Source organism: Caretta caretta, chromosome 18 (genome assembly GCF_965140235.1).
Source record: "Caretta caretta isolate rCarCar2 chromosome 18, rCarCar1.hap1, whole genome shotgun sequence".
Lineage (NCBI taxonomy): Eukaryota > Metazoa > Chordata > Testudines > Cheloniidae > Caretta > Caretta caretta.
This window is the reverse complement of record NC_134223.1, coordinates 6,007,980-6,034,943: the sequence shown is the minus strand read 5'-3', so window position 1 is coordinate 6,034,943 and position 26,964 is coordinate 6,007,980. Positions and strand designations below refer to the sequence as shown.

At 45.8% G+C, this 26,964-nt stretch overlaps 1 protein-coding gene across 2 annotated transcripts in view; it reads left to right on the top strand.

Annotated features, from left to right (window-relative positions):
- Positions 1-5,059: 5,059 nt before the first annotated feature.
- The window catches only part of ZBTB17 (zinc finger and BTB domain containing 17), a 37,990-nt gene continuing 16,085 nt past the window's right edge, over positions 5,060-26,964 (top strand). Inside the window, exons 1-5 of one of the 2 annotated variants that reach the window (XM_048825333.2) lie at positions 5,060-5,193; positions 20,485-20,691; positions 24,670-24,858; positions 25,720-25,899; positions 26,171-26,296. In XM_048825333.2, the coding sequence (XP_048681290.1) occupies positions 5,187-5,193; positions 20,485-20,691; positions 24,670-24,858; positions 25,720-25,899; positions 26,171-26,296 (709 nt within the window). In that variant the 5' untranslated portion in view covers positions 5,060-5,186. The remainder of the gene's footprint in view (positions 5,194-20,484; positions 20,692-24,669; positions 24,859-25,719; positions 25,900-26,170; positions 26,297-26,964) is intronic. The other variant, XM_075120997.1, reaches the window with a different exon arrangement.

Genomic DNA, 26,964 nt, shown 5'->3' with positions numbered 1-26,964 from the left:
TGGCCACCTAGGCACCAACACTCATCCCTCCCTAATCGCCGACAAACAACCAGATGAAACCCAAAGCCCTCAGAGAAGCCCCTTATTCGGTCCCGGGACCTTGGTGTCTTTTCTTTATCTGGGGCGACATTACAAGCTGAAATTCAGCTGCAGATAAATAGGTGCCAGGCTCTCTCTCTTTGCAACACAGATTCACTGTTTTCCTTACGGTCTTTGAAGATGATTTTTTTATAGGGGATGAGACAAACCATGGCCAGGACCCACTAGGATGGATAAGGGCTGGCGTGGAAATTTCTCTTGCTGATAACGTCCATAGGCGGAGCTAATCCAATCAAAGGGTGTGCACATACCCAGAGAGAGAAATGGGCTGGTCACGATTACAGTTATTTACTTTAACCAATGATTTAAGAAATTCCTGGTAAAATTAACTGGCCTCTATTACAGACACTGGGCCAAATTCCACTTTCAGTTACATCTGGACAGTGATTTAGAACCCAGAGCAGAATTTGCCCCTGTCTGTATTTAGCCAAACATTTAATAGCCCAGCGATGACTTGAAGATATTACTGCTATGTAGGAGTTTTGCAGCCTTCACTTTGCTCTATGAGTAACTTCATGGCCGCAGCAGGAATAGAAATCAGCTTCTCTGACTGTGGAAGCACAGGCCTCCTCCCCTGAGCTAAAGGAGATTCACCGTGAGTAAGGGACAGCAGACGAGACAAATCTGAGAAGTGCCAACTCCACCCAGGAGAGGACAATAACACACATACACACTGCCCAGCTCTTTACATACACTAGGATGTGTAGGTGCACAATGAACACACATGGTTATGAGTGTGAGTAACCTCAGGCATTCCATTCACACCTTTCCTTGACAGACTAGGCCATTCTCTAAATAAGCCCCATACACCTCCAACATGTACAGTAACCACATACATATCACATCGATTGTGACCATGCTATAACACTAATCCTTAGCTCTGACCTCAGCATCATATGTGTCTGCTGGGCAGCCATCAGTGCATTGGTGAACCATGTAATATGTTGTGACCCAGGTACCCCACGTGGCAACTGATGCGGGGGGCAGGGCACACAGTTATGAGTCTTTGCTCCGGGACTTGCCTGGGCATACCCGGATGAGCATGTATTCCTGGGATCACCATATTCATACTATTTTGTCAAAGGGAACCAGGTGTGGTCTCTGCCGGACGCTAAGAACTCGCAGGTTGTCCTAGTTATTGAGGGATGGATGTACAAAAAATATCTGAAGAGTTATGTGACCATGTCGAATGCTGTGTTCCAAGCTGCTGGAGGTGAAACTGGTCACCTGGGGTCTGGGGGTTCTTGGCACTCACACAACCAAGAGAGAATAACTGACATCTTTCCACCTAGCTTAGCCCACCTCTAGACAAGGTGCAGGCGTTGGCCTTTACAGAGCACAAAAGAGCCAAGAAAACCCCCTGAATAGATGGACCGTCGGGGCAAAGTGAAGTTAAAGACACAGCCTGGTTATGAAAGGAGACAACAGACAGGAGAGGAACGTGGTAATAAGTGCAGGGTCCAGCTGGCGTTTGACATTTTTCCTTTATCTGTAACCATGTTTCCAGTCCTTATCCTGGCCTCTATGTGAATCTCTGTCTGAAGCTTTGTCACATAAACTTCCGTTTGGTTTTACTACAGCTACGTCTAAGTGCTGTGGGCTAAGGAGAGCGTTGAACTGGGGAAGCTGCTCCCCGGACAGTGCATCTGGGGGCACTGCGGGCAGCCAGAGGGCGAGGCAGAGGGCACTCGAGTCTAGGGTGACCAGAAGTCCCGATTTTATAGGGACAGTCCTGATTTTTGGGTCTTTTTCTTTTATAGGCTCCTATTACCCCCCACCCCCGTCCTGAGTTTTCACACTTGCTGTCTGGTCACCCTATTCGAGTCTAACAAAGCAGGGACGTACAGACAGGTTGGAAGGACCTGTGCTCCGGGGCCAGAGCAGAACTCGGGGTTGTGGAGGGGGGCTGACTATCTATACAGATTGAGCTCCAGGTTCTCTCTGCTCTGCACTTAGGGAGCCTATGGGCTGGGGAGTGCAAGGTGTCATGCTGCAGATGGAAAGAGCAGGGCTTGCAGAGCCCAGAGCGGGGCACTTGTGTTTCCAGCAGCCAGTAGTTTGGGGCAAAACTCTCCCAGTGGACACAGATGAAGCCCCCTCACGCTGTAAGCCAGTGACAGTGATTCACCTTCGGGTAACCCCGGACGTTTCTCATACAGGCAGAGTGTTACTTTCATGTGGGGATGTACGAGGTCACGTTTATTATTCGGTGTGACTCAGGGTATGTCTACACCACAGCAGCTCCAGTGGCGCAGCTACGGGACTGCAGCCGTGCCACTGTAGTGTAGACACTCGACCTAACCACCTCATACAGGGCGTGACATTTTTCACAGCCCTGAGCAATGTGGCGAGATCAATCCAAGTTTGAAGTGTCCACCGGGTCTCAGTGGGAAAATATTCTCCGCTTTAGGACTGTTGCTGTTTCTGCCCAGTGTTTTGTTGCTGTCCCCATTTCCTGCCCTTGTATTCGGGTCAGACTACACAGCAAAAGCTGCAAACAGGCTAGCTTGAATCTACCTTGTCCAGGTAACCGTGTGGGTTGGCACAGGCCCTGGGCACATACTCCGCTCTCTAGCCTGTGCTGAGCTCTCTTCATTGCAGTCATTACCCAAGTTAGCTGGCGTCACACTCCCTGTGGTAGGCTGACCTGTGCACGGCTTTCGCTGTGTAGACAGAGCCTTTATGTCTCTCATCCTTTCTGCCCTCTGCATTTACCCCCCTAATCCCTATCTCCATGGGGCTTGCTCCCTCTCTCTTCCCAGTTACCTCTGCTAAAAATGAAATGGCTAATGCTGACAATTAAGGTATCATCGCCCAGCTGAGCCAGGGGCATTCACAACTCCCAGCCTGGGGCAAGCATGCACTTTTGGAAGAGTTGCTGATCATGCCTTGCAGATCTCGTAAATACATCAAGAGATCCAGTCTGATTTAAAGATGTTAAATAGTTTCAGCTAAGCTCAAAGTTTTCAGATGAATTGGGAGGCGGGGAGCAGACTTCCACCTCACCTAAGTTAGTGGAACAGGGTGAGGCATATATTCAAACCATTGCTGCAGCTATTGTTTGGCTAGACCTGGGTTAATTAACAGGAGCACATCAGCAGCACATCTGAAAGAAGAAGGAAAAACAAACAGGTGACCGGCAGCACCAGAAAATGATGGGAACACTGAGACAGGAACTTTGCTGGGTATGAGGCATTAAAAATCCTGTACATTTTTCCATTGGCAACTCCTGGGCTTGTCAGGGAAGGCTGCGGCAGGATATTGCATATTGGGATGTCCACAGCTGGGACAGCACTTAACTATGATCTAAAATTTAACCAGATGCACCTTCGAAGGGGATTTACTTCAAAATGCTTCTGTCTTTCAATGTATTTCCTGACAATCTGAAAGGGCTGATGTTACACTAAGAACCATGTGCTTCCACAGGCCCGTTCCTGCAAACATCTGTGCACTCAGTTGCTCACATGTGTAAAACTGGGATTCAACACAACTTAGCCAGTGTGATGCAGAACAAGACATCAGCGTTGTAAGCCGCTCTCAGTGTTGCCGTGTTTAATTACACACAATCAGGGCAACCTACAAATGTAACTTTTGCCTTGAGGCTAATTTGAGGTTATAATGTAAGCATCCAGAGGACACCAACCCAGTCTAAGGAGAGGAGCAGTCATGGCACTGTATCTCTTTTATTTCAACACCAAACAGTGTTAGGATAAGTCTGTGTTTGGTGTTGCAATAAGAAAGTGTGTTTTTAGTCCAAATAAGACCTTCTGATCAGAGGCTGGCATGTTGCAAAGTTCACCTCTTAGGATCTTTATCTGCAGCTTAGTAAATACCCTGCTCTTCCTCTCTGCTAGACCCCTGCTAGATGCATTCCATGTGCTCAAGATCCACACTTGTTTCAGGATCGACGCCTTGGAGGTGGAAGGGTCCCAGAGCTTGGGCTCCAGCCCAAGCCTGGAAGTCTACACAGCAGTGAAACAGCCCCGCAGCCCAAGCCCCGCAAGCCTGAGTTGCCTGGCACAGGCCAGCTGCGTAGACTAGTCTAGTTGCTGTGTAGACATATCCAGATCCAGAGTGGCCCTGAAGACCTGGCATATCCTGACGCTTTCAGGGAAGTCCAGTTCAAGGTCTCTGCCTTGCCCTGATAGTCAAAGCCCTGCATGCTTGATCCCTGAAAGATCACCTCTCCCTCCATGCCCACATAATGCTGTTATAAACTCTCACCATTCTATTGAAAGTCTTGTAATTGGTGTTTCTTCCCTAAAGCCCCAGCTGCTGGAATCATGTGAGAATCTCAGCTTCCCTTTCAAAATGAGTGAGTGTCTAGCCCTTATGGTTGCAAAGAAAAGCTTGAAAATGAGACCTCAGTGCAGCCTCAAGCCCAGAATACAAAGAAAAAGAAAAACATTCTTTTATTTTTTAAATCGCTCATGAGTTTTAAGCCAACACATGGCTCTTCAAGACCTGACTCATGATTTGTGAACACCTGAGGATGGCAATGCTGACGTCAGTTTGCCCGATAGCCACAGTTTTAGCCTGCCCAGGCTGGGATTGTGCCAGGAAGTGACATGGCACAGGGGTGGCATAATGTTTCTCCGGGGCACCCATGCTCCACCATGGCATATGACCACAGTGCATTGGGAGGCACAGCCCAGGCCCTTTGACTGTGGCTATGGCTACAAAGCCAGGCCCCTTCCTGAGCCCACCTCTGCTGCACTGCCTGTGCAATGCCCAGGGGCCTTCCTTCGCCTCACTGCACGGGGCTGCCTCTAGTGCTTGCTGCTGCCTCTGGTGTCATGGCGCTGGGGAGAGCCCTGGGGAACACCACGTGGTCCGCAAGGCCCGCCGCTAGCTCTCCATGCCCCGCCCTGACGCTGCAGAACAACGGCGCATGCGCTAGAGAGCCCTGTCAACCGCCTGTGCCTCTCCCGCTGTAGCTGCGCATGCGCCGGAAGCCGGTGGGGCATGGGGATGGGTTGGTGAGACGCCGCCGCTTCCGCCCGTCTCCAAAATGGCGGCGCCCTTTGTCCGTTCCGTGTCAGTCTGAGTCCTGCTTGCCGAAATGTGACTCACCTGCGGGTCCCGGGATGGCAGGTAGCGGGGGCAGCCGGGGGGAGCCAGGGCAGCTCCAGGGGGCAGCCAGAGTGGGAGGGGCAGCCAGGGCAGGTGTAGCGCTGGGGGAGGGGGCAGCCCTGGTAGGAGTGAGGGGAGGGGGGATCTGTGGGGAGGGGGCACTGGGGGATGGGGGCAGTAATAGGGCAGGGGGGAGCTAGGGGGGCAAGTGGAGCTAGGGGGAGGTGGGAGGGGCAGGGGCTGGGTGTGTCTCTGCAGGGGGTGAATGGGACCCGCTCTGTGAGGTGGTGATTGTTGCTGGTCTGTAATAAAAGCAAAATCTTGCTCTTAAATCTGCTGTCTCCACGTGAACCACCCCCCCCCCCCGCACATCTGGCACTGGGCTCCGCACCACACTGCAGCTTTCCATTCGGGTTTACATCTTCTCACCCCCTGTGGCACCGGGGCCAAGGCTGGAGTCTGTGGCGGGCCAAGGTGGGGGGTGGGTCAGAGTGCAGGCAGTGGGCTCTGGCGGGCATAGCTGAACTCAGTCTGAGAAACTGTTACAGTTACCCCGAAGGGTAGGGAACCACAGGCTGCGAGACAGCAATTTCCGGTTAATCAGCATTTGAGTTTTACCTACTTCCTCCAGGATGCATCTGTCTACAACGGGAAATTTCTTATTCCAGAACAACTGTTCAGTTGTGCCGATTTTTTCAGTGGTGTAAGCTTCAGTATAGCCCTGGCATAAGGGTCCTGACACACCTAATCCTACTAAGGACACAGTGAGAAAAGGCATCTATGCCTAGTCTACCCTAGACTTTACACTCTTGGTAACACTGATGCAGCTGCCCTGCTGCTGAAAACTGGGTAAGGAATTTCCTGCTGTGGACCAGGCAACTGAATCTGCTTGTGGGGTTGTGCTCCTCTTGCTCTTCTTTCCTTGCTGATAGTTCATTTGACACATTAACTCTGCAAGCCCAAGCAATGAATTCATCATGTTAGGCATTAGCGTGAGCTTCTTAATATTATATAAGATGTTTAACTGTTTGCCGAGTAAATCACCAGTAGAATGGATTAGGAAAACTGCCTTATACGTGTCTATGCAATGGACTTCTACCCAAGAATATATTTTTTTGTTCTGATAGCAATTCTGAAATTCCCAGCACAATACCAATAATCCACGCGTATTATACACACACCCCTACATGCAATTGCGGTATCTGCCTGTCAAAGTGTAATTGATCTGTATCAACATTTCAAACCAATATGACATTTGCTTTGCCATTGTGTTCGTATGTCGGACACTTACTGCCCTTGCTAAACCACCTAAAGTTAGTACAGCAGGGAGTAACTTGAAGGTTTGTTTAAGGGTGGAAAAAATGCAGTTTTTACTAGCTTAACGCCCAGATACTGGAGAGAGTTGCTGTGGAAATACATAGCTCATCATATTATTTTGGTTAAATACATGAGCAGTGTGTGTATATTATAGTTAATATGGTGGTGCGTAGATCCAACATTACCGAATTTTAATATCAGCTCAGTATTATGGACTGTGACATATAACGCATGGCAGAATATGATCCATTAACATAATTCTTTGCAAGGGATTGTTGGCGTAAACTGTGACCTTCCCAAATTTGTTCGGGGGTGGGTGTCTCCAACACACAATGTGGTGTTGGTCCTCTGTTGTACCGTGCTCGTCACTGTAGTAGCTGAGAGCCAGAAGTCACTCAGGAAAAGGAGTTGGGCATCATTGTAGCAGCTCAGTAAAATCATCAGCTCAAGTCAATACACAGTAACAATCCAAAAAAGCAAACCATATTAGGATGCATAAGGAATGGGACAGAGAATAATACTGAAAAGATGATAAAGCAATTGTGCAAATTAATGGCACACCATAACTTTGAATACTGTGTTTGGTTTAGATGGCCCATGTTAAAAAAGGTACTGCTGAAATAGAAGGCATCCAGAGACAGGCAACAAAAATGAGTAGGAATAGGAAAGGCTTCCCAAGTACTGAGGGAGTGAAAAGATTAGAACAATGTAGTTTATAGAGTAGATACATAAGAGGGGAGATGATGGTAAACAGAAAGTAAATCAGCTGCTCCTATTTCTCCTTGCAATACAAGAGTCAATGGACATTCAATGAAATTAAAAGGCAACAAATTTAAAAGTGATAAAAGGAAACAGTTTTTTACACAACATGTGACTAGATGACGACCTGAGGTCCCTTCCAACCAACAGAAGAAACATCTGTTGTCAGGATATTCCATATTTGTCCATTATGGAGATTTTATACCTTCCTCTGAAGCATCTGGCACTCGCCATTGTTGGAAACAGAATACAGTCTATAGAGACCACCAGATCAGAGCAGCATGGCACTTTCTTCCTAGTGACTTGTATTTACACCTAGCATTAATTAATTACATCAGTAAAATTCAAACTCAAGGTTCCACATACATTCTGGACTGTGGCCCTTTATTAACACAACTGCACAGGCATAAATTCAGATCTAAACTTCCACAAATAATCCAAAATTATGATCTGCCTGTGCAATTTGTTTGCTACATACCTAACCAATAAGGGAAACCGCCTCCTACAACACTCCGGCCAGCACCTCTAGGCCTTGTCCACAATTTCAGTGAGTGCCACAATCCCACCACTGGTATACAAGGTCCACTGAAAACAGAGCCACATGTGGGAGACCCCAAGTGAGAGACCACCTTAGCTCATCTACTTGCAGGTGTCATCTTTGTATATCTTACTTAATTCCCTGCCATTGCAGGGGTTCTGGGCATTCGTGTATCTTGGTCCCCCCGTTCTTTGCCTGTGGCACATAACAGTTTAGTCTCTTGAGGGCTGTAGTACTTTGCTCTAATTCCACTTGTTGGGTTTCATGTGTGGGTGCTGGGCAATGGATAGTGGCCTGTGATATATAGGAGGTCAGGTCATACTAGGTGATCTGGTAGTCCTTTCCAGCCTTAAACTCTGTCTCTAATGCTTTGTGGCATTGGCTTGTCTCTCATTCTCCATAGGCAGTCACGAGGGGTGGCTCACGTGGCAAGCTTAATTTAAACTTAGCAGATTTATTTATCTTTAACTGCATGCCACAAATGCAGGTGTCTAGTACTGAGCTTTCCATCACTATGATTGATACAGTAATAAAAGACTTGACAGCAGTGTCAGAGGAAGATTGAAAGGGAAAACACTACTGATGTGATTTGGAGAGGGTGAGACTCAAAGGTTGCTATCATTCTAGTTTCTTGGCTCCATTAAACTCTGGGAATTGAGTTCCCTTGCTTTTTATTTTAGCTGAGGCCAAATACCACTTTGATGGTCACAGTATCGCTCGTGAGTAGAACAGAGCCCTGGTAAAGGAGTGTCACATATGCAGTCCAACTTGTTTTCCCTTTTTAGGGAGTAGATTGACTTTGGGGCAGTGGTTTTGTATTTTAAAATGCAATTTTTTGTTGAATCTATCCAAGACAGCCACTTAAGGTAAGACATATAGCACTGTCAGCTCTATTCTATTGAAGAGGTTATGGAGAGAGGCTTCCAAGAGGAATAGTCTCTCTAGCTTTGTATCTGAGCACTTGATTGTATTTACCCTCACAACAGGGCTGTGAAAGAGGAAAAGGCTATTGTTCCCAATTTATACATGGAGAACTGAGCCTGCAGAGACTAAGTGACTTGCCCCCTCTCACATATGCAGAGCAGGGAATCACACACAAGTTACTCAAGTGCCAGGCTGGCACCCTAACCACTGGGAAATCCTTCCTCTTACAATGTTAACATGTATTTACTGTTTAAAGGAGGAAAAAAAGCAGTAAAGTAATAATTAAGCTGTATGAAGGAAATGAGACATCCGTTTCACTGAGAGCAAGTATTGTGTTAATATGCTTGATATAATGTATGCCCATAAACCACTGTTCTAAGGTGGGTAGGATGGGTAAAAACATCAATATTTATAATTCAGCAGCAGCTGTATTGGTTATTATCCCAATGGCATCGTGTTCTATATGGTATTTGAATGGTGTAGAATAACACTAAGATGAAATGTAGTAAAGAAGAAATTGACCAAACTAAAGAATTCTTAGCAGTTGCATGACTCTGATGTGGACCAGAATTGCCAGTGTCTTCTGCATGAGGAGTCTTTGCCTTTCTCCTTGGTGGATTCATCACACTGGTTACCTTCTTTCATTTTATCTAACAGTAGGAATGTGGGCTAATGTTCCCAAAAGATTCTCTCCCCCCCACCCCCCCACTTTCTGTGTAACTTTAAACTGAGCCTGTCTTTTATCAACATTAATAACCATTATGGCATCTCAGCTATGCCCTGCATATTTGACAGTTATCACCTTTTAATATAAAGCAACATTAACATTGCTTTTTGCAATTAACTGTGGACCATTATGTAATAATAATCACGGCTGATTTGAGTAATTGTTCTATTGAAACCTACTGAGGAAAGGTTCCCAGCAGCACCTTCAGAGGGTAGTACAGTATAAAGCTTAAGATGCAAAACTGGGAATTCAGAGATGTGTGTTCTAAGTCCCATCTCTGCCACTGACTCTGTGACCTTGGGGAAGTCACTTAACCTCTCTGTGTGTCAGTGTCCTCATCTATAAAAATAGGGATCATGATGCTCTCTTATGGAAAGTGTTCAGTGTTCATAGAATCATAGAATATCAGGGTTGGAAGGGACCTCAGGAGGTCATTTAGTCCAACCCCCTGCTCAAAAGCAGGACCCATACCCAATTAAATCATCCCAGCCAGGGCTTTGTCAAGCCTGACCTTAAAAACATCTAAGGAAGGGGATTCCACTGTGTTACTACATGTATTATTGAAATATTGATCAAATGGATCTAAACCTTCTTCAGTTCTGTAACATTCAGTTCTCACTGGCCCTGAGCTCTGAATAATTTTAGTGGGTGGTCTGTTTTATTGTATTTTAACATTTTAAGACTTAAAAAAAAAATTCTCCAGCCACATGAGGAAGGTGGATAATGGTGGTGGCGGGGCAGAGGTGATGTCTTTTGCCTGACCAAATATTTCAGTTCTAATTTAAGTGAGTTATGCAGGTCATCCCAACTGATACCAGTAAAATCCTTCATATAATGCCACATTATCATGTACTTTGCATAGGCCACAGAGTTCACAGAAAAGTTTTAGAATTCTTAAAAAATATGTATTGGGGCAACGTCTTGTATCCCTCCATTTATAAAGCCCAGGTACCCTATCTATCATGAGTCCGGTTGTACGGGGATCAGAACCAGGGGAAGATTATAATTAAAATATGAAACATCTTTTAAAAATGACTGAAATAACCCCTTTGATACATACAAACGTCTTGATTTTAAAGTCCCATCTCTCAGGATCTTCAGGGCCTGGAAGCTAGTGTTGGTTGTTCCATTGGAACGGAGAACCCCTCCTTTTCCGGTGGTGTGCAGTTCCCATTTCCAGAACATAAGCCCGTTACTGGCTTTGAACTACTTATTGCTTGTGCTGGGCTTTGGGTCAGGGTCATTTTAGGAGGGAGCAGGGCTGTTGGTGAAGGAGGAAAAAAAGGAAACGTCTCGGTGGCAAGTTAAGAAAAATGGCAGCTGTTTGAAGCTGCTTGGGGGATTGGCTTGTTTGAAGTTGTCCCAAGGAAGGTGGTCAGAGTGCAGGTGAGGTAATGCCATTTATTACATGGCTGTCATTACTACAGGGTGTATTAGCTCTTGAAAACTTTTGAAGTAAATCTGTTGATTTAAGGAAAGGCCAGTGCATTGCCTGTATTTAAAAATAGAAGATCCAAGACATTAGGAAATTGATTTTGTCATAGAAACACCGGCAAGGGGCAGAATAAGAGACATCCAGAAAATTTAAGTACATCTCATACCCTGCTAAGACCAGCAGTTCTGAGACTGTCTCAGAACAAGGGGTCTTGAGGGACATAAGGAAAATGGATCTTAGCCGTTTTAGTGGGATTCATTACTTTAGAAGAAAATATTTTGTGCTGTAACCTCATCTCAGGACTTCACTGTTTCTGATGGAAATTTCCACTTTGTAATGAGAACACCAGATTGATGGGTTTGGGGCATACCTGGTTCTATAATGATGGAAGTTTGAAGAGTGTCAAGCTAATTTGTTCTCAAAGAGGAGACAGTGCCTAGAAGATGGGCTAGCTCTTTAAAGCAGTAACCAAAGGAGCTGTTACTGTACTGACAACCTCTGCGTTTGCCTTTGCAAAAGGCTGATATATGGCTGTACTACTTGAGTGAATCTAAAAAACCTGGTTGCATATCAGAGACTGAGGCTTTGTGAGTCTAAAAGCAGCTTTATACTCCTAGTTGAGTATGGCAGGTATCAGTGTGACGATCAGACTTGCACATATGACGGATGGCTGGCTAGAAAAGGGATGGTGGGTTTATATTTGATACAGGAATACAGGCATCCCAAGTCTTCCACATAAATTCGGATGCCAAGTGACAGATGCCATGTAAGAACCTCAGTAGAATAGAAAGGCAAATTCCCAGTTGCCCAGATGAGGAAAGTCTTGCAAAACTTCCTGTCCATGCAATCACATCAGCATGCTGCCAGCAGAACCACAAAACTCCAATGAAGCACTCTTCCAAGACTGCACTGAACCTTCTGAGCAAGTCAAAACAGCTCCCAGTCCAACCAAAAGGGGGCTTTTCAAGAGGGTTTTCCCTTTCTCCACCAAAGGGTTGGTGAATTTTATCTCAAAGGTCTGGGTGCTAGAGGCAGAATTTCTTTCCAGAATAGGAGTGAGTTAGTTACGGGAAATGCATTTTGATTAGAGGCAGGATGGTCTCTGGTTAAATCACAGGACCATGAGTCAGGAGACCTGAGCTCTATTTATGACTCTGCCACTTACTCACTATGTTGCCATGGGCAAGTCACTTGAACTCCCAGTGCCTCAGTTGATTTGCTTGTAAAATTCCGAGAATACTTTCAGGGCTATTGTGGGGCTTAGTTTACTAATGTTTGTAAAACACTTTGAGAGGCACAGATAAAAGGCAGTGTTATAGAAGTAAAACCTGGTGGTGATGTTAGTACACCAGTAGGAGGGGCTAGTGTAAATGGCATTTGAAAGAAGTTAACTAAGTCTTTGGAGGGAAAATAGCTTCTGTTCTCTGCAACAAACCTCGTAGAAAGTAAAAAGGCTTCTTTCTGTCTTGAAATGTGATAAATGCATTAGGTTGGATTGGTACATCTGGTCTCCTTGGCTCTTTGACGGACGCATGCAATGAGCCACTGATACTCCCTTGATTTCTTTTGGCAGATGCAAGCAGATTTTAGTGTCAGGTTTTTACAGCCTAATGCTAAGTGAGGGATTTTTTTATTCTTACTGAGCATCGCTGATCGCTTGTCCTCCTGTCTCTGTAATTAGAACACATCTGGCTTTCCCTGCTCATTATCACTCTTGGTAATCGTTGACACTGTTACTTTAATAAATTTGTAAAAGTCGTGCCGCAAATTTCTATCCCGGGATCTCTGAAGATCTGAAAAGGGGACAGCTCAGCATTCGTGTGAGGAGGACTCCAAGGTGATCATGAGAATCAAATTAACTTGATAGCAGGGCACAGCTGATACATTTTAAATATGATGTTGTTGGCCCTAGCCATAAAATGACAGGGCACTGCAAAATTTTGGAGCAAGCTAGACATTGTCAAAACGTATCCATGTCTTGATATCTGGGTCCATCCATTACCGTATTGTTTGTAAGTCAGGGGTGCCCCAGTTTTGTTCAGATGCAGGTCATTAAACTGCAGCTGCTTTCCTCAGTACACTAGCAAGGTCACAGAGACTAAATGATGGAGCAGGTGGGTGCTTAGACTACACTTTGTGCTGGCTTCTGGTGATTAGTTCTTTCCTTCTGGCCCTGGCCTCTGTCTTGTGAATTTTTGGAGCCCTGGTTTAACAAATTAATAGCTTGTTCTGGCAAACTGCATCTGCTGTAAACAGCAAGGATACCGGTTAGCCTTCAAGGCAGATTTCACGTGGAGGGCTTTGATTCTGAAGAAGCAAGCAGGCCGAGCATGCTGTCATGGTGTGGCCAAGGGACTCAATGAAGGGCATTTCTGCACAGATGGAATTTTGTTCGCATTGAAACACAAGCGCTGTAAGAAATAAGTCAGATCCCACAGCAGTAACTGTATCTTCCTGGAAGAAAATATCCATTAACAGCAACTTTCGGATTGAATTTTGGTTTCAAAGCTGACTCCAGGGCTTCTAATTTGTCAGGAGGAAGAGCCTTCTCCTCTTGCTTTCCTCATGTACCCAGAGCTGTTACCTTAGGTGTTTTCCTAGTCTGCCCCATGCAGCAGGCTAACTTGTCATGGGTTTCCATGGTAGCTACAGGATTGTGCTTTAAGAAAGAAGATTCTCTCTTACCTACGGTTATTTGGGGGCATTCTTTACTTATTTGGGAGTCATATCAGGTGTCTCCTTGTAAATACATCATGATCTTCATTGCATGTTATCAATATGCCAGGCTGTGGGTTGACCCAATCAATCCTGGCTGTTGTGATCCCTTTCTATGCCTCTAGAGCACCCTGAGGCAGGAGAAAGTGAGACTGTTGCATTGGATGGAGTCACACAACCACAGAGTGGTCACAACTCCTTGACATTGTGTTGTGATGTCAGGCTACCATTCTCCAACTACTTTGTGGCCATCCAATTCTGCTGGAACCACTGCCTTAAAATGATATCATATGAGCAGTTGTCATCCAGCCAGATGAAGATTGCCGAACACCTCTTGTGGGTGAGCATCCCCATTTCTCTTGTCTGTTTCTGGAATAATTAGTTTTCAACCCAGGTCTTGCGCCCAGACCAACATAGTGTCTTTGCTGTTGGTAACAAGGGAGAATGTTGGCCATCTGGAAATGACTTTATTCTTCATAGAATCATAGAATATCAGGGTTGGAAGGGACCTCAGGAGGTCATCTAGTCCAACCCCCTGCTCAAAGCAGGGCCGATCCCCAACTAAATCATCCCAGCCAGGGCTTTGTCAAACCTTAAAAACTTCTAAGGAAGGAGATTCCACCACCTCCCTAGGTAACACATTCCAGTGTTTCACCCTCCTAGTGAAAAAGTTTTTCCCAATATCCAAGCTAAATCTCCCCCACTGCAACTTGAGACCATTACTCCTTGTTCTGTCATCTGCTACCACTGAAAACAGTCTAGAGCCATCCTCTTTGGAACCCCCTTTCAGGTAGTTAAAAGCAGCTATCAAATCCCCCCTCATTCTTCTCTTCCGTAGACTAAACATCCCCAGTTCCCTCAGCCTCTCCTCATAAGTCATGTGTTTCAGTCCCTTAATCATTTTTGTTGCCCTCCGCTGGACTCTTTCCAATTTTTCCACATCCTTCTTGTAGTGTGGGGCCCAAAACTGGACTCCAGATGAGGCCTCACCAGTGTTGAATAGAGGGGAATGATCACGCCCCTCGATCTGCTGGCAGTGCCCCTACTTATACATGCCAAAATGCCATTGGCCTTCTTGGCAACAAGGGCACACTGTTGACTCATATCCAACTTCTCGTCCACTGTAACCCCTAGGTCCTTTTCTGCAGAACTGCTGCCTAGCCATTCGGTCCCTAGTCTGTAGCGGTGCATTGGATTCTTCCGTCCTAAGTGCAGGACTCTGCACTTGTCCTTGTTGAACCTCATCAGATTTCTTTTGACCCAATCCTCCAATTTGTCTAGGTCCCTCTGTATCCTATCCCTACCTTCCAGCGTATCTACCTCTCCTCCCAATTTGGTGTCATCTGCAAACTTGAGGAGGGTGCAATCCACACCATCCTCCAGATCATTTGTGAAGATATTGAACAAAACCGGCTCCAGGACTGACTCTTGGGGCACTCCACTTGATACCGGCTGCCAACTAGACATGGAGCCATTGATCACTACCCATTGAGCCCGACAATCTAGCCAGCTTTCTATCCACCTTATAGTGCATTCAGCCAGCCCATACTTCTTTAACTTGCTGGCAAGAATACTGTGGGAGATAGTGTCAAAAGCTTTGCTAAAGTCAAGGAACAACACGTCCACCGCTTTCCCCTCATCCACAGAACCAGTTATCTCGTCATAGAAGGCAATTAGATTAGTCAGGCATGACTTGCCCTTGGTGAATCCATTCGTATCCTTCATTGCCTCTAGTGGAGGCCTGGTCTATACTAAAAAATTAGGTCGAACCAGCTATGTCACTCGGGTGTGAAAAATCCACACCCGAGTGAAGAAGTTAAGCTGACCTAACCCCTGGTGTAGACAATGCTAGGTTGATAGAAGAATGCTTCCATTGATTTAGCTACAGCCTCTTGGGCACCTGGATTAACTACACTGATGGTAGAACCCTCCCATTAGCAGAGGTAGTGTCTGCCGCTGTGTATATCTGTGCCACTGTAGCATTTCAAGTATAGACAAGCCCTTAGACTCTACAGCACAAAACTCTCTGTTCAGGACTGTGACTGCTCCCTTGCTATCGTTAGGGTGTGTGTACACGCACTCACACACACACGCGCTTTTGGGAAATGTGATCAAATTTTGTGCAACCATTTTTGAGTTAGTTTGAGTGTGAAAATGTACTTTTCCCCCATGTGTTCTGAGATCAGAAACTTTGCACTTGGGTAATTCTGAGCAAGAGTTAGAAACTTTAAAGTTGGCTTCTTCTCTATAGGTCATTGAGACTTGATTCCCTTTACCAATGCTGCAAGCACACACAAAGTATATACAACATTTGTAAGCCCATTTTGAGCATGAAACGGATGCTGTTGAATATCATCTAGCATGGGGGTACTTTTTGCTCTGTTTGCATCATTTCCTATGGTTTCTCTAATTCTGTTATAAGAGTTCTTCAGTTAAAAAAACCTCACATTCTGCCTCTCTTCTCCTTGCCTTTATTAACAGGGGCATGAATACAGGGTCTTTGGTTTATTTTTTATTTAATTATCCATATATTTTAGTGTCTATTCCTGCTGCTTATTCCGCATTTGAAACCGTAAACCCTGTGTTTGTGACATTGTAGATAGCTGCTGTGCAAGTGAGTCACAAATGGAGGATTAGGATTTCAGGTGGCAAATAAACTGTGGGAGCTGATGAGCTCTTGAGAACAGGTGTATCTCTCTCTCCTACAAATGGCCTTGATTCACCCCACCCCCCCACAAATGAGCAGATGAGTCACAGAGTGTTCTTTCAAGGTTTTCCTGTGGGGTCAGCTGCCCTTTTTTGTGCTTGAAATATTTTTCATTTTGTAAAGGGTTGGCAGTCATGCAGGAAAGAACAGGGATTACGTCCATGAAATTACGCACACCCGTTTATATTATAATAGAAAACTTGATCATTATATAACTCAAAGTAAAGACTGTATCCTCTCAAAATCTTAACTTATCTGTTTTTTTCTAAAAGAGCTTCTCTAATTCTAACAGGAATTGTTTCGGGGAAGGTCTTTGACCTGTGTTATATAGGAGGTCGGACTAGATGATCACAGTGGTCCCTTCTGGACTTAGAATCTATGACTCTTCCAGATAGTACATAAGAGCGGCCACACTGGGTCAGACCAATGGTCCATCTAGCCCAGTATCCTGTCTTCTGACAGGGGCCAATTCCAGATGCTTCAGTGGGAATGAACAGAAGAGGCAATCACCAAGTGATCCATCTCCTGTTGCCCATTCTCAGCTTCTGGTACTCAGAGGCTATGGATGCCCAGAGCCTGAAATTGCATCCCTGAACATCTTGGCTAATAATCATTGATGGACCTATCCTCCTGAACTTATCTAACTCCTTTTTGAAACCTGTTATAGTTTTGGCCTTCACAACATCCCCTGGCAATGAGTTCCACAGGTTGACTATGTGTTGAAGAAGTACTTCCTTATGTTTATTTTAAACCTGATGCCCATTAATTTCATCAGGTGACACTTGATTCTTGTGTTATGTGAAGGAGTAAATTAAACTTCCTTATTCACTTTCTCCTTACCATTCACGATTTTATAGACCTCTGTCATATACCCCCTTAGTCGTTTCTTGTCCAAGTTGAACAGTTCCAGTCTTTTTAATCTCTCCTCATTCTGTCGTCTTATCTATCCCTTTCTGAATGGTTCTTAACATTCTGTTCGCTTTTTTGACTGCCGCTGCGCATTTAGCGGACATTTTCAGAGAACTATCCACAATGATTCCAAGATCTCTTTCTTGTATGGTAACAGCTAATTTAGACCCCATCATTTTGTATGTATAGTTGGGATGATGTATTCCAATGTGCATTACTTTGCATTTATCAACATTGAATTTTAGCTGCCATTTAGTTGCCCAGTCACCCAGTTTTGTGAGATCCTTTTGTAACTCTTCTTGGTCTGCTTTGGACTTAACCATCTTGAGTAATTTTATATCATCTGCAAATGTTACCACCTCACTGTTTACCCCTTTTTCCAGATCATTTATGAATATGTTGAACAGCACCCGTCCCAGTACAGATCTCTGGGGGACACACACCATTATTTACCTCTCTCCATTCTGAAAACTGACCATTTATTCCTACCCTTTGTTTCCTATCTTTTAACCAGGTATTGATCCATGAGAGGACCTTCCCTCCTTTCCCATGACTGCTTATGAAATCTACTGTATGAAATCTATAAAGTCTACTTTAAGGCCCCAGTCTAATTGAGTCCACATGGACAGACCCTTGCACCTGTCTGGAGCCCAGTTAGCCTGTGTACAGACACAAGGGTCTGCCTATACAGATCCAGTTGAAAGACTGAAGCTGAAATTTGCCAGTGCACTAAGATCTCTATATCACTTGGCTATACTTAGCCCAGATGGAGTCTTCTCCCCCCTCACTACATTCCACTTTGCTGTGAGAGGTGCTTTCAACAAGAGTTCCTTCCGCAGGTTATTTAAAGACAGGATGCCTTCCATACATTGCAACACCAGCCTTCCCACCCCCGTTCCTGGGCCACTTGAGATATCGCTATTAAGTGTTGTTTGTCTTCTCTTCAGTTTGATAATCACTCAGGGCGGCTGCTCTTTACAGCACACTGACTGCATGGGGCAGCTTGTTTGAGTTAAACCTTTCTCTTCAATTTGGAATGGCCTGCGTAAAGATAGAGGATTCCTTTTGGGTAGGTGGCCATGTGTAGCCAAAGGCATTCTAATGTGGTCTGTGACCACCTCTCCCACTGAGATCAAGGTGGAGCTTCCCATGGCACCGTAATCTCTATGAGCCTCACCTTCATATTGAAGATGAGGGCTTCTGCAGTCGGCTCTACTTTGTGCCAAAGTGTGCTTCTTGGGGTCCTTGTATGTTCCTCAGTGGTTCTGGGTACCATGAGACACCTGGGGGCTGATTTGCAGAAGTGCAGAGGATTCACACCTGCAGCTGAAGTTGACTGGAGCTCTGCTTTGGCCTCCTAAAGTACTATTAAAATGCTGAACACTCTGAAAAATTGGACCCTGGGCATCATGAATTGGTCACTTGGCAATTTTGTCAAATAGTATTTTGAAAATCTAGCTGGATCTCAGTTCCTCAGCTGGAAAATGGGGATGACGCCATCCCCACCCCCTCCCCCCGCTCTCTAGAGTGTTATGAAGATAAATCCCCTAACGTTTGTGACTCGCTCAGGTGGTGAGAGCACCGTACAAATGCCTGGGAGGAAATTAGTCATATTGTATTCAGTGCAAGGATGGATGGTGTGCGTTAAATAACGCCCGGGACCACACATTGAATGAGGAGGATAAAGCCACTCTCTGAAGGAGGCAGGGATCCTGTGAGAACATAATACATGATCATGCAGTTAAAGACTGTGTCCTAATGCATACGCACAGGGGGCTGTATTAAGGTTGCACAGTTTACCTTAAATCTAGCGTTTTTAAACTCTGGAGTGCTTGACTTTTTGCAGCCTTAATCTTTTGTCTATTTATTTTTAGATGTAATCATAGGATAGAATGGGGTGAAGGAGCATCAGGTGTTCCTGCAGTTACATAGGCTGCCTGCATGTACAATTTGACATGTGTTGAAATATTTAAAAGATATAAATATATATTGGCAGTCCCCACCGCGCCCTCTCAAGCTGGGATCAGTTGATGTACAGGGACTTCACAGCAGAAGTGGGGTTTGGGGAGGGATTTGAAGAAGGAAGAGGGTCAGGGCTTTATGTGCTAATTCAGGGAGAGTCCTGTGTGTAAGGGGCAGTACTGGGAAAGTGGGAGCTGGTGGAAACTGCAACATGGTGAAAACAGGCCAAGCGGATGGTTTGATGTTAGCAGCTGCAGTTGGATGGAGCCAAGCTGGGTGCAAAGAAGAGGTTATAGGAGGCTGATCAGTAGGACTTTCCGCTTTAGATGGCTGTCTGATTGGAAGGACCAGGGGAAGTGTTAGTAAATGTGATACTATAAATCAGTATTTAAAATTCCTTTTGGCACTTCCTAGTGTTGCTCCTACAGCCACTGGTGGGCCTTCATTTGCAGGCCTCAACCAGTGAATTTCAGTCAGAAAACAGCAGTCTCTTTTTGAAAGAGAATGTGACAAAATAACAGAAGCAGATTTTATGCCAAACCAGGTTTAAAACAGAGCTGCGGCCGGCAGCTTTGCAGGGGGATGTTTAATCAGGTGGGTCTGATACAATTGACCATGGAGGGCCGTAGCATTCGGCACACTTGATCATCCCACCAGCAGTGGCCAGTACTTCAGATGGAGGCAAAAATTCCTAACAGCCTCCTCCTAACCTTGATTGCCCATTTAAAAAACTTTCCAAGAAGCACCTTCACGCTTTCTCCCACACGGGTCCTTGTGCACGGGAGGAGCCTCAGGAGCTTCTGCAAGGATGCCAGGTCTTCCCTCAGAGCTCTCCTTAAAACACTTCTCAGCCATGATTCCTACAACCCACTCGACAGTATCATCGTATTGTTTCCTCATATACTCCCATCTGTCTTCATCCGCCTGTTGTCTGTAGTTTTGTACTTTGGTGCAGGGACCTATGTGTGTGCCACAGTAAAGTCCTGGCCTCCAGGTGCTCCTGCAATACAAATAATGCATAATAATGACCAATGGTGCAGTGTGAGGCCGACTTTCTTGCAGGACTAATGACTAACTGCACAGTGGAGACTGAATTAGCTTCTCAGCCCTACCGGTTCCTCCAGATCAAGGCTGAGGCGCGTGGGTGGAAGTGGGTCTGTGCACTGCTTCAGTTTTAAGCACCGTCAGTGGGTGCTTGCACACCATAAAAATGGATTTTAATAAAACCTCCCTTGCTCCAGCACCAGGCTCAAGCACAGTAGCTGGAGGGATGGAGCGTAGGCTCTGGTCAGCCAGGTGATTGTGCTTTCTCTCCTCAGCTATGGATTTCCCTCAGCACAGCAAGCAGGTCCTGGAGCAGCTGAACCAGCAGAGGCAGCTGGGCTTGCTGTGTGACTGCACCTTCGTGGTGGACGGCATTGACTTCAAGGCCCACAAGGCCGTGCTGGCAGCCTGCAGCGAGTACTTCAGGATGCTGTTTGTGGATCAGAAGGACGTGGTGCATCTTGACATCAGCAATGCAGCAGGTATGCAGGTGCGGCTCCTGGGAGAAGCCAAGGCTGCACTTGGGAGAGGAGCTGTGGCCCTGAGATGGTGGGCTGTATCCTCAGCAGGTGTAAATCAGTGTGTTCCTGTTGAAGTCAGTGGAGCCGCACCAAGTCACGCCAGCTGTGACTCAGACCCAAAGTGTGCAGAACCTCCTAGAAAACATTAGTGGTGTGGTGGGGATAGTGACATTCCTCCTGAACACTGGAGTTGCCATAGCCCAGTGTCCCATCTCTGACAGTGCCCAGGACCAGACGCCCCAGAGTGCAGGACCCATGAAGTAACAGACATGGGATAATCTGACCTCATTAAGGTCTCCTCCTAATCCTAATAGAGACTGGTTTAAACCCTAAAGCATAAGGTTTCTAGAACTTGGTTTGTAATAACTGTTATAACTCTGCCTATTCTTGTTATCCATGAGAAATGTCCACTCGCTCTTTGAATCTTGCTAAGTTCTTGGCCTCAATGACCTCCTGTGGCAGGGAGTTCCACAGCCTCATTATACTTTGTGCAGCAAAGTATTTTTCCTTTGACCAGTTTTGGACTTGCTACCTTTCAGTTTCATTGACTGTCCCCTGGTTCTTGTGTTACGAGACAGAGAGGATAGCAGCTCCTGCTCTTTCTTCTCTAAACCATTCATTGTTTTATATGACTTTATCATGAATCCTTTTATTCATCTCCTTGTGTCTCCACTACGGAGACCATACCGGATAGCTATACTGGCATAGCCGCCTACAATAGACGCAGCCTACACCAACAGAAGAAGGTTTTTTTGCTGATGCAGAGAACTCCACCTCCCCGAACGCCATTAGCTAGGCCCTCTTCCATCAACACTGCTGCATCCACACTGGGTGGGGTTGTTGACATAGTTGTGCCAGTCAATCGTGTGGGTTTTCTCATGCCCCTGACTGACACAGCTATGCTGATATAACTTTTCAGTGTAGACCAAGCCCAGTCTTCTCCATATCTCTTCACAGGGAGTGTTTTCATGCCCCCAATCATTCTCATCACCCTTCTCTGAACTTGTTCTAATTATACAATATTATTTTCTAATGGGATGACCAATTCTGTGCACAGTATTCTAGAGGTGGGAGGGTACCATCAATTCAGATCGTGGCATTACAGTTTTTTTTATATTATTCTCCATCCCATTCCTTATGCATCCTACCATCTTGTTTGCTCTTCGACTGCAGCTGCTCATTGAGTAGAGGTTCCCATTGAATTATCATCGGTGATGCCCTGATCTCTTTCCTGAGTTGATCAATTCGTTCAGAACTCTGCTAGGTTCATGAACCTGTCTGGTTTAAATTTTTCCCTCCAATGTGCATTGTTTGGCATTGATCAACACTGAATTTCGTCTGCCATTGTATTGTCCATTCACCTAGCATGATTAAGTGCTGAAGTTTCTCTGTCTTCTCTGGGCTTGACTAACCTAAATGACTCTGTGCCTTCTGAGAAGGTTGCCTCCTCACTGATCATTCTTTCCACCTCATTTCCAGATCATGAATAAATATATTAAACAACTCAGGACCTGGTAGGAACCTAGCGGCACCCCACTGTTAATCTTTTATGATGGAAACTGGCTGTTTATCCCTATTCTTAATTATTTTCTGTCTTTTAGCCAGTTTTTGATCCATGACAATACCTTGCCTCTCCCTCCATGAATACTTAGCTCCTTTAGTAGCTTCTTGTGCAGAACCTTGTGAAAGGTCTTTTGAAAGTTGAAAGGATGTTCACAGGTTCTCCGTAAACCATTACCTTATTGACGTGTTCAAAGAATTCTGATACATCAGTGAGATGACACCCATCATATCATGATCTTCCACGTGTTTTGTTGTTCTATTTTTAGTTGTCCTTTCAACCAACGTACTAGGTACAGATGTAGGACTTGCTCGTCTGTTGTAATTCCCTGAGTCACCCCTATGGCAGCTCAACAGCCAGCCAGATACAACCTATTGGATTCCTGTTTGGCCAGTACCCTATACAAACACGCACCACTGTAGAGATAGCTGTCTAACAATCATCTAAAGGGAAAAGGGAAACAGTGATCCTGCCAATATATAGTATATGCCCAATAGCTATTACTTCAGTATGTGTGGTTGGACAGATGTGCATCGCGTCTGGAAGCTAATGGTCTTAGAGTAGAACAGGAAGATTTTTATTGTTAATATTAGAAGAAGATTCATTAATTGTCTTGCGTTAGCACTTAAAGGCTCCCACCAAGATGCAGAGCCCGTTGTGCTAGGCTCTGTACTAACACCATCGTTAGAGACAGTTCCTGCTTCAAAGAATTTCCAGTCAAAACAGACAAGCCAAAGGATGAGAGAACAGAAGTATTATTATCCTCATTTTACAAATGGGGCAATGAGGCCCGGAGAGAGGAAGGGACTCACCCAAGGCCACACAGGGCGTCTGTGGCAGAGCCAGGAATTGAACCGAGGTCTCCTGAGTCCCAGTCTAGAGCCATAACCACAGAATCATCCTGCCTCGCTCTGACATTCCTCAGGGTACAGTCTGGACTGCTGAACTGCTGGGTCCCTTCAATTCTCCAGTCTGTGGTGCCTTTTACACTGCTTCACTGTGAGAGCAACCACTCCTGGTCTGCTGTCACACAGCCTCTAGCATGTAAATTACTCCCAGCTGAGTTATATGAGTGCTTTTAGCCAACCACTCCTGAATTGTATTGCAGAGTGACACCAGCGTATTCCCAGTCCCAGACTTGTCCCCAGAAATGTGCGTTTTGTACTTCCCAGCTCTTTCCTTCTGTGCAACACAAGCTCATAGAAAGTCCGTCATTTCATTAATAGAAAATGATATGCACAAACCATGGTATCTCAAATGGAGTTTCCCAAACACTTCAATCCAAACACACACTGGTTTAGATAAAACAATAAAACAAGTTTGTTAGCTACAGAAAGATAGATTTTAAGTGATTACAAGTAATGAGGCATAAAAGTCAGAATTGGTTACAAAGAGATAAAAGATAAAATGCAACTAATACTTAATAAGTTAAGTGAATTCAACACAAAAGTTTTATCTCACCACCTGCTCACAGCAATCTGGCTGGATCCCTTCAGCCATGACCACTCCCCCAGTTCAATTATGCTTCCTTTTTCTTTCAAATGTTGGTGCTGTGAGTAGAGGTGAGAGGTGATTTGAGGTCTCTGTTCCTGATTTTTGTATCTTTGCCTCCTCTTTGAGAATCATCACCAGCTGGGGTTCAGGCAATAGCCAGTCTGTTTGCACGGGAACCCCCAGCTGTTCTGTTGCCAAGATGTAAACTTCTCGTTCACATCTTTCTTCCTGCCAAAGAAAAGCTGTTTACCCAGGTGATGCTCCATTTGATTTTGTTGACACTTGGCTGAGGCGTCAGTTTGCCTTTTGTCTCTGGTGAACTGGTTTGGGCTGCTTCCCTAGACTTGGAATATGTCTTAGACAGTAACACTGTGGCCACATATGTTTTACTAGGACAATAATGTTCAGCAGATTATGAGTTTTCGAATGATACCTCACAAGGCATACTTTGTACAAAATTTATCATAGTCTTATAAAAAGGATGAATATAAGGGTACAGACAGTCACACTCGCTGAGTTCAAGATCTTATTTATTTCAGCCTACAGAATTTTACCTTCCCCCCTCTCTTGTGCTAAACTAACTCTAACAATGGCACCAGCTGGTTAAAGTATAATTATTTGTTACTCTTACCTAGAAAGTAAGAATCTGGCATAGTTTGGGGTAGGCTTTTCAGGGAGTTTTATTGCAGCATATCGGATAAATTTCTAGGGCCTTTGAATCAATGGGAGTTAGCCACCTAAATCCCTTTTAAAAATCTGGCCTTCAGTCACTAGTGCATGTTCAGTCTCTAAAATGTTGGCAACTTAGCTTGCTATGAAAAAGGCCACTCATCTCTGGAGCTTTGATTTGTGTTTATTTTATTTCTGGGTCTGTTTTATTGCAGGCCTTGGTCAGGTACTGGAGTTCATGTACACAGCCAAGCTCAGCCTGAGCCCAGAGAACGTGGAGGATGTGCTAGCAGTTGCCGGTTTTCTCCAGATGCAGGAAATTGTCAGTGCTTGCAATGCTTTGAAGTCTCTCACCGTGTCAGCTGAACCCCATTCAGAAAGCCACAAGGTCCCTGAAGTGACCGGTATGCAGCCTTCTTACCCCCTGGGGCTTCCCGTTCCCCATAGGAATATGTTCAAAACAGTTCTCAGGGGATGCTGGTTCAGCCAGGATTTGATTGCTCTCTTTAGTGTGGATCTGTTACTGAAGCATACTTAAATCAGGAAGCAGCTGAGAGGAGAAGCTAAACACTGATCCATCCCCAGCCAGATGTTTTCTTTACTGTAATAAGCTGGCCTGTAGACTGTGGGGAACTCAGTGGTTAGTCAGTCAATAAAGAACATTTCCTTCCAAAAGAAATGTAAGGAAGGTGCAGGTGAGGTCACCCCAAGCTGTGCATGTGGCCTGTGAAGCCGCAGATCGGAATGCAGAACATTGGCTCCCAGGCTTTGGGGGCAGATGAAGAGCACAGCTACACCTGGCAACGTCCATCTCCTGGTCACTGGCTGCTCTGTCCCTCTCTGTAGCTTCAGTGGCTCCAAATCCTAATCTTGGCACTGCAAGACTTAGGGGACAGGGATTTGGTGCACTAAGGTTGGTCAGACATGCAGCACGTTTCAGTATTGCAAATCATGAGTCCTGGCTTAGATCTGTTCCCTCTAACTCACCCTCCCCAGATATAGATGAAGCTTTTGTATCCGTCTCACCCCCATGGATGGCACCAGGCGTCATGTGTTTGCTACTAAATGTTAGTTTTCCTTTCTTGTCCCTCTGTTAGTATGTGTCGATACTTAAGACAATTAGTGCTATTGGCTGGCCTTGCTGACTGCTGTGTCCGTTGTTTGGACTCTCGGAGAGTACAATGCGGCAGTTCTGGTTGCTTTGCCCCTCTGTTGTCTCCGAATGCGAAGGGAGTGTGGTTTGCTTGTGTGTGTTTCCCCGGCAGGGGACGAAAAAGCACCTGAAGAAGGTAAAGCAGCAGCAGCAGAAACGTTCGGTGAACTCGACAAAGCTGAGCAGGTCCCGTCCAAGAGACAAGAGGAGGAGGAGGTGACGGAGGCTGCAGCAAAGCCAAAGGACAAAGAGCCTGAGGAGGAGGGCAGCAAGGAGACCAGCGTCAGAGCAGGTCAGCCCGAGGAAGGTTATGTATAGAAAGTGAAGGTAATTAAGCTTCCCGGCTTCACGCCTTCACTTGTGCTGCCACTAGCCCTTGGGGCAGCCTTTCGCCTCCCCCACACCCCTTACTCTCTCCTAATCCTTTCCACAGCCCTCCCTGCTCTGCCCTCCCCACCCCCGGGGATCTGTTTAGCTGAGCTGCTGCCAGGCTGCCCTGTTTCCGCACAGCACATCGCAGCCGTCGCAGTGAATGGTTCGAACGTGCTCTTCTTTGTTTCTAGGTCCAGGCGACGCTGTACGGGAGGACTCTCCCTCTGAGATGCCCAGTAGCCAGCAGCCAGAGGGTACCAGGCCCAACAGTGCCAGCCCGGCTGCAAAGTGCAGCTCCTCCCAGAGTTCAGAGCAAGGTGCTGACCTACAGCTGGCACAGGATGGTGGTTTGCCATTTTGAAATGAAAGTAGTGACAGTAACTTCCCCCCCTTACATCCAGCTTTGTCGTCTCTGCATCCTTTGGCACAGAGGAATAGCTCCAGACCCCAGGCTCCTCATGGCTACACCCCCATACTTGTCAGATGTTTCTGCCCTGTGTGTTTGATTTCACCAGTGTGGAGCTCGCTGCTCCCTCTGGTTCTCGCCCAGATACTTGGCTGCTCCCAGCTCCACAGGGAACAGGCCCGAGTGGAATGCCACAGAAGGATGTGAAGTCGGATTGGAACAGGTGTCACTGTATGCTGTACAGCCCTTGCTGTTGCAGCAGGCCATGAAACCTGCAGCCTGGGCTGTCTAGTTTGTCAAGTACATCAGGATTGCATTGCTCTGAGCAGCAAATAGCTGGAGCTTAAGTTGGGAATTTTAAGGGCTGTAGTTTTCATTGGTGCAGGAGCTTACATTTGAAAATAGAGGAACTGAGGATCATCCTGCTTGTTAGATACATCCTGTTTGAAAGCACGGGACTTCCCTGGGTTTTGTATACATAAACCTAGATCCCTTTCATGCTGGCAAAAAGCTAATACCCCTAGAGGAGGAGGAAACCTAGCCTTTCAGCATACCACAGCTGGGCAGGTGAGCCAGGCA